Source organism: Sinocyclocheilus anshuiensis, unplaced genomic scaffold (genome assembly GCF_001515605.1).
Source record: "Sinocyclocheilus anshuiensis isolate Anshui unplaced genomic scaffold, SAMN03320099.WGS_v1.1 scaffold1008, whole genome shotgun sequence".
Lineage (NCBI taxonomy): Eukaryota > Metazoa > Chordata > Actinopteri > Cypriniformes > Cyprinidae > Sinocyclocheilus > Sinocyclocheilus anshuiensis.
In genome coordinates, this window is record NW_015548267.1 from 131,139 (window position 1) to 139,686 (window position 8,548).

At 36.5% G+C, this 8,548-nt stretch overlaps 1 protein-coding gene across 4 annotated transcripts in view; it reads right to left on the reverse strand.

The window, feature by feature from the left end:
- Window positions 1–607: 607 nt before the first annotated feature.
- The window catches only part of LOC107655666 (protocadherin gamma-A12-like), a 28,070-nt gene continuing 20,129 nt past the window's right edge, over window positions 608–8,548 (reverse strand). For 2 of the 4 annotated variants that reach the window (XM_016443230.1, XM_016443229.1), the window contains exons 2-5: window positions 8,087–8,145; window positions 6,810–6,863; window positions 4,140–4,237; window positions 608–2,278 (exon numbers count right to left, since the gene is read on the reverse strand). In XM_016443230.1, coding sequence (XP_016298716.1) covers window positions 2,022–2,278; window positions 4,140–4,237; window positions 6,810–6,863; window positions 8,087–8,145 — 468 coding nt within the window. In that variant the 3' untranslated portion in view covers window positions 608–2,021. The remainder of the gene's footprint in view (window positions 2,279–4,139; window positions 4,238–6,809; window positions 6,864–8,086; window positions 8,146–8,548) is intronic. The other 2 variants (XM_016443232.1, XM_016443231.1) reach the window with 1 other exon arrangement.

An 8,548-nucleotide genomic window follows, 5' to 3' on the forward strand; every position in this document is an offset into this window, starting at 1 on the left:
ACATGTATATCATATCTATCTATTGACATTTTGTAAGATTCATCCTTGTACAGCTGTGCTATTCTGAATAAATTCAAACTTTTACAACTGAAACACACACATACAAAAACACTAATAATTTGAGAACCTTTTATTTGAAATGTCAGTGTTCAGGAAAAGAAAACAAAAAACAGCAATATAAATATTAGCATACAAAATACGAGTAGCACATAGGAGCCAGGAATCAAAGCATCGTATCAGAGATGTTACAGCAGGATTACAGCATCAGCAGACACACACAAAGATAATAGATCTATTCAGATTCTTCATATAGACATTAAGAAGCATTCTCACATGTAAGCATGACAGAGCGCACAAGATTAATAACAGAGGTTTTTAGATCTATTTGCCCTCTATTTTGTGTCTTTTCATGGAAAAGTGTGACAGGAAAAGAGGATGATGAACACAAAAATATATGCATAACATCACAACTTCTAGGCTAAGAGTGTGTCACTATTTATTTTCATAGGTAAAAGTTAAACTCTTTATTTACAGGCGCGTTAGTCGGCCTTCATAGTACTAAAGAACTACATTGGTAACAGAGTGTCAAAAGTGTTTTTTTTTCTTCTTTTTCTCCATTTTGATATTTCTTCCCTGTAAAATAAAAGGACATTCCAGTAGTAAGCCATTCCTCTTGAGCTGATTATCTGAAAAGGTTTCATGTGTTTTTAAGGACAAATTTCTATTTACAAAGTAACGTCATGCCAATGGTACGAGAACTGCTGTATTCAGAGGGAAAGTGAACCGGTATCAGCATTTGGACGGAATCTTTGCATTACAAGTATTTTCCAAAACCAGCTTTCCAAAGTTCTAATAACTAACTCATTAATGACAGTTAGCGTGCTTGTTGTACATTCAATGATTGCAAATTGTCTGCTAAAACAGCATCAATCCTAACTGGTATTAAATTTTAACTGTATTCATATTCCATTGAGCTTGTTGCACATGGTCAAAAGAAAGAACAGCCTTTGCATTAGGAAACTGCTGCCTAGATCAGCAACTCACAAAGTCAGGAGGTTTTGTTACCATCAAAACTACAGATACTCACTTAAAGTAACCCATCTAATTACAACCAGCACTGATAAAGAGATTCAACACTTCAGGATAACCTGGAAATACTGAATACTAAGGACGATATGCCACTGCGGGCACTTGTGGACTTGTAACTGGTTTCACAATGCTCCCATTATGGCTCGGCCATCACTAATGCTCCATAAACATTCAGTTAACAAAAAAAACAACAACAACCAAACTCTGGCTCAGTGATACACAGGGGGATCCATTCTTGAAAAGCAAATTCAAATCATCATAAAAGCGGATGGTTTAACTGCCCAACTCCTCCATGAGAAAGTTGTAGACGGGTGTTCACAGGTGATATGGAGATTATCTATAGCGCAAAAAAACAGCATGCAGCAATAAACACCTGACTTGCATCTACGTCAACACTTCTCCTAAAATGATCAATAAAAAAAGTCCATAGTGGTATTTTAGCAAACAATAACAAAAAAGGAAAGTTATAATCGTGATGCATTTTACAAGCATTACAACATCCACAGCAACACTGTGTCTTTGTATAAACAAGAACGTGATTGTTACAAGAATACAATTCCTCTTTTTGTCCAGATGTCAGTTTAACATGTTCACGGTAAAGTACTGTGGTAAATACATTACTGGCTTGATATACGCAGGCGTATAGTGTCACTTAGAAGTTGCATAAACTTTGCAAACGTGAGAATAAAAAACTAATTTCTCTCCAGATGTCTAAATGAATCAGGAAACGAATTTACAGTACTTAGGCTTAAGTAAAACAAATACATGTGTGAAATAGACAAAGTGGTTAGAAATGGGTTTACATTGACACACTTTTTTTTTTTTTTTTTACCCTAATATTTTTCGTCTAAATAGTTACAGATTTCCAGCAAACCTCAGAACAGCACAGAAATGGAGTCGCCTCCCTAAACCTCATATCTACCTATGGCTCTCTACTTCTCCTTCTTGGTAGATTTCTTCTTGCTGGCGGGCGTCTGGGCGGCTTTGGGCGGCTCAGGTTGGGCAGCAGCAGCGGCTATGGCGGCCTGTGGAGGTGGCAGGGCCTGTTGGGGTTGCTGCTGGTTGGAGGTCAGGGTGGCGGTGCTGCCGGGGATGTAGACGTTCTGCCGGTAATCAGGGACGTGCTGCAGGGTGAACTGAGGGTTGTAGCGGTTGCCCGGAGCCAGAGTGTTGGTCGCCTCGCTGACCTCTGCAGAGAGAAGAGAGTTTTCTGTTAGGTGATTTGGGGAGGATTTCACACAGCTCCTGAACTCTTTTTGAAATAATTTGTTTAAATATGTTATGGTAAGAGGTAATAAAATAGTCACCAAAAAAGTGTCGCTTTGCATGAAAGCATTTGCGAAATGAATAAACTATCACGGCAAAAAATGTTTTTCATATTTTGTCATACAAAATCAAGTAAAGATATCTAAACATTCTTAAATCAAGATACATTTATTTGGGAAGCAAAATAAATTACAATATTAAGGTTTGTTTTCTGAAAAATGTATCAAAATGCGTTTATGCTTAAAATTAGGAATATTACCTGCCAGTGGGTTCATAAAAAAATAAACAATTTAAACACTGAAGAAAAGAGGTTTTCTTTTTTGTCTTGTTTCCCAGTAAAAATATAAAACATACTTAAATCAAGATATACATTTACATAATTGTTTTGGACTTAAAATGACAAGATATCAAGTCCCAGTATATAAAAAAGGCTATGCAACAAAGCCTATTCTACAGGTTTTCAACCTAGAAAAAAGAACAATGACAAATTCAAACAAAGTGAGTGCTAATGGAAAACTCCTGAATGGCTGATCTCAGAACAGCACTGGACAGAACAGTGGAAACATTGACTCTCTCCAATGGGAACCAAATAACTCAATAACGTCTGTCTCAGTCTTTGCAAAACAGATATAAAATGATTCCACTTGCTTCTCATGTGTCTGTGTGAATGTGGATCTGGCCAAAACAATCAGTTCTAATCTTTTACATAAGCTGATGTACACCACAGTTCAAAAGTTTGGGGTCAGTAAGATTTTTTTTTTTAACTTTTATTCAGCAAGGATGTATTAAATTGCTCAAAAGTGACAGAATAGACACTTATGATATTATATAAAAAAAATCTACATCATGTTCTTTTTCTGTTCTTTTGAACTTTATTTTCATCAAAGAACCCTGAAAAAAATAAATGTATAACTGTTTTCATAAAAATATTAGGATATTAGGCACCACTTTATATATTAACTCTTTTTAAAATAAGAAATATTTATTGAGCAGCAAAACAGCATATTAGAATGATTTCTGAAGGATCATGTGACACTGAAGACTGGAGTAATGATGCTGAAAAGTCAGCTTTGATCACAGAAATTACATTTTAACATATATTCTCATAGAAAACAGTTAATTATATTGTAAAAATATTTCACAATATTACTGTTTTTTAATCAAATAAATACAGCATTGGTGAGCATTAATGACTAATGACAGTAAAAAAAATAAAATAAATAATAATAAATAATAAATAAAATAATAATAATATCTTACCAAACCCAAACATTTGTAGTGCATGTGTTTTACAGGCAAAATTCTAATTTAGTGTTAGTCTGTAGTCATGATTAGCTTTATGTAACAGCAGCATCCATCTAAATGATGAGGAAATACCACAGCAACTAAGTAAATGTGTGATGAGTCACTTTCTTTTTATTCCTGCTCAGTCGCAGCAGTACTGAAAATAAAGGGAAACATGAGAGAGCCTGACGTCATGTGTGTCAACAGCTTTGATGTGCTTTGTATAGACACGGGCCACTGAACTCTGTGTGTGTGTGTGTGTGTGTGTGTGTGTTCCCACGTGGACATCTGTGACTGTGCATGTGCTCATTCTACATGATTGTCCATGATGCATGCAAGACAAACATATATGCAAAAATTCATCTGATTATGATGTAAATGACTGATTAATCAGATAGCAATGCAGTGAAGTCAACACTCTGTTCTGTATGTTTCTCATGTTTTCAACAATACATATGCACAGTGATGACACCATTAAAGAGCAAGTGAGAGATTCTCACCATTAGCAGCAGCCATCAGCACCTGGAGCTGCTCAGCCTCGGTTGGGGGGTTGGGCCAGGGTCCTGTTCCCATGGCAACCTCAGGAGTGGCGGCAGCTCTGCAGAGAGGAAAAGGAAATAGAGTCAGCAAAACAGAGGCCGTTCTGTACTGCTTCTATCAGCAACAGCTGCAGTGAGTGTGTGATGCGCTTTGTGCCCTAATTTCTCTCACACACACACTCCTCCATGTTACTTTTAACAACACCAAGTTGGAAAATGAAAACGACCGGAGACAGCACATGCACACAAAACCACTGAACATTTCCATGTGCAGCAACTTGATCATCAAAGGCTTGTTTAAAAACTCTGCAATTTGCATCCACAGTAAACAAAAGCTCTGATCGCACTAAAATTCACCTCATTACACACAAAGATTGCTTTGCTGTCGGTAACCAGGAAAAGCAACAAATACTCTTCCAATTTACCTCCATTAATTCCCCACTAACAGGAGTTTTGTTTTGAAGATTAGAGCTCCACAAACAAGACATAATGTGTTAATTAAAAACATTAAAACTTTCGCTACATGAACAAAGGACAAATCGCTGTTCCTCATAAAAACATCCTGGATGTCTTTTCCCTGCGTGTGGGAAGAATAATGGAGATTCCTCATCCTGTTCCCAGTAACATCAGGAAACACGCTACTGTTCAAAAAACTTTAAGGATTTTTATAAATGTTTTTGGAAGAAGTCTCTTCTGCTCACCAAGGCTGCATTTATTAGATCAAAAAATACAGTAAAAACTGTAATAACAAGAAATATTATTCAAATTAAAAATAGCTGTTAGCTATTTGAATATATTATAAAATGTAATTTATTCCTGTGATGCAAAGCTGCATTTTCAGCATCATTACTCCAGTCTTCAGTGTCACATGATCCTTCAGAAATCATTCTAATATGCTGATTTGCTGCTCAAGAAACATTTCTTGTTATTCATTTTAAAAAGAGTTAATAAATAGTGCTGCTTAATATTTTTGTGGAAACAGTGATACATTTATTTTTTCAGGATTCTTTGATGAATAGAAAGCTCAAAAGAACAGAACAAGAACATCAAGTAGATTTTTGTCTTTACGTTTTTTGTCTTTACTTTCACTTTTGATCAATTTAATGCCATCTTGCGGAATCAAAGTATTGATTTCTTAAAAAAAAATTAAAATAATCTTACTGACACCAAACTTTTGAACATATTTGCTCAACATTTGAGCATATGAAAGATCAAGAAGCTTCAGTGTGGGAATACTGGGAAAATCTAGATCAGTGCCATTAACCAAAGTGAAAATAATTTTAAAATTATTATTTTAAAATTAATTAAAATTAAAATTACTATGATGCAAAGCAGGCTTTTTATAAAATCATTAAAAAATGCGCAGGATCTTGGTAAAATGCATAATGCTTAATAATTACTATTATTAATAATAAACACAAACAATAAATAAAACACCAAGCTAAATAAGTATCTTATTACTGCAGGCTGTTTACTGTTCTGAAGGCTTTTGTTGAAGGCTTTAAACTCAAATGAATACAGATGCTGGAAAAAAATGGGTCATAACAAACAGGACAAAACCACCGAACCCACCATCTGTATGGACAAAATTCAAATAAGTATGAATGACTAACAAGCATCTCTAGCACAGAGAGAGAATGAGATGCTAATGCTAAAAGCCATCTGTCTCTGTCGGGGTCTCACTTCCTGTCTTATATGAGCCCAGCAGCTGTAAAACCGTCTATCACCACAGACACCAGACAATCAACCGCAGCGGCACAGCACAACATCTGCATACAAGACACGATCGCAGGACAGGTGTGAGAGGAGGACGAAAACAGACTCAAAGACAGAAAGAATAGATAAACCATGAAGAACAAAAACTGGAATTTAAGCATGTGAAGGAATAAGTGACAGAAAGAGTGAAAGAATGAAGGGCAGAAAGACATTGTTTTTGCCAAGCATTTCAGAAGAGATGAACTCACAGTGCCAAGATGAGGGAAAAACAGGGTGATGTTGTTTTAGAGCAAACAACCCTAATGAGAACCAGAGCTGATCTGAAATCAGTGATTTACTCCAGTTCAGATCCTTAACCACTTAACCATTGCCACTTTTAAACATAGGTCAATGAAAAAACAGGATAACTCGCCATGTCCTGGCACAACACTTCAGGACGACAGACAGCAGTTCCTGTTTAGAAGCATGAAGATAAAACGCCTAATTTCACCACAATCATCGTCTCATCACACTTGCAGGAAATCAGACTTCCTGTGGTCAGCATTATCACATCCTGTGGTCAGATAATCACTTCCTGTGGACCAGATTGTGTGAGTTGTCAAAAACCACGAGTTATGGTCCAAGATGTCATTGTTTGTAGCTATTCATTCATAAAACCCCTTACAAATGTTCACATAAAGGAAATTAAGTCATTATTTGTTGTGCAATTCCCTTCATGGATCCAAAACCGTGGGATGCACTGCAGCAAGGCCGGAGCTACTAATGTGCACAACTCTACACACTGTTTTCTATTCTATTCTATGAGCCCCAGCATCACTATTGGACACTAATGCAGCACCAGTAGTTTCAGAAGACGAACCTGACCCAGGGAGAAACCTACAGGAATGAGCAGGGGCTCTAGCTATACTTCAATACCTCGGCCTGCTCGGCGGCATCCATCTTACATGTGTAGAGTGGAGCTTGAAGGAACTGAAAAAAAAGATTGATATTAACTATGGTAGTTTGGAAGAAACTAAGGTAAATAAGTCTAAAACTGAAGCACTGTGTTATTTTAGTATCATTGAGATACTATTATAGTTTTATAGTTTCAAATGAAAATGAGAAATGCCTTGGTAACTTGGAAAGTTCTTTTAATGTTTTATTTTATTATATTATTACAAGTGATTTTTAAAATAGCTTTAGTTAACTATACACTGAAACTTTTAAACAATTTTAACTAAAAAAGGACAAGAAAATTCCCCAAAATGACAAGTAAATTTATAAAAAATGACAAGTGATTAAACATGACATTTTAAAGCAGAAAGACTGAAATAGTATTTTCTTGTAAAACATACTCCAATTTTCATTTTATTTATAACTTAAAATAATTTTACAGTGTAATATCCCTGCTAACAACACACAGATCTTCAGGCCTGCTGCTATATATGTAGCGCTGCCAATTTAAACTAAACAAAAATATTTAATTTCTCCCAAATGGCTTCTTTCAAACTGGGTCTTGTCAGTCTGGAATGTGTTGTGTAACGTCTGTTATGGAAACCAGTGCACCATGAACACTGGCACACGAGAGAATCTGGACCCTATTGGCTGTCTGTGACCGACCCCTCCCCCTAAAGAGCATCTGATTGGATAATTCGTTGTCAATCACACTGAAAGAGTCAAAGCTCTTTGGAATCTTAATAGTTCCAATCAGTTTCAGCACAATGCATGACTATAACAGGCATTAGCATGGCAATAAACCTCACTGTCCCCCTCTTTTACTCTTTCTGGCCTCTCTTTCTTTCTCTTGGCAGATTGAAGTGTTGGGGGTGTAGGGGAAAGTGCATGAAAAACAGCAGCCATTTTGTTAAGAGATTAAGAGAAGAAAATTAAGATTCAGCACAGCTACTTTCTTTCTCTTCTTGTTTCTCTCTTTCTCTTTGGGTATCTTTGGAATTGCACTCTACGTGTCATATATATGCAATAAGCAGTATGTGCACACAATACTAGCTTGAACACAGCCTATATTTTTTATACACAAGCAAATCTGCATACATTACTTAAATCTTACTCTATACACACACACACACGTACAATATATACATATATGTGTGTGTGCTAACCATTTATTCAATGCAAATGTTTCTGCTTTCAAAAGAGGTGACTTTCTACCTTTGCATATTGCAAATCTTAGTGAACGTGTATGTGTTACTTACCCGCTGGGCCCGGGCCTCTGGTTCTGGGTGAAACGCCAGTCAGCGCTGGGTGGTTTTTGCTGTAACGAGACAAAAGGAAAGCATGAGTAATGACATATAAAAGAAAAGTACAGCACCATTCATTTGTGAGTCTATTTGTGTGACCTCGCTATTGCCATGGGGACAGAGAAATGATGTAAGTGTGTATCCTGTATACGGTGATGGCCGTCAGTGTGACCTTGAGGACGCAGCATGTGACCAAACCACGAGAACGAGAGACTTGTTCACTTTATTACATAGTGCCAAAGGAAACATGAGTACGATAAAGTCTAAATGAATGTCAGAAGCAGCTTTGAGAAATGACTTCTAAAGAGGTTTCATTTAAAATGGATGGGTGCTCAATAAGTTACGGATATTCACACACACACACACACACACACACACACACACACACACACACACACACACACACACACACAGAAA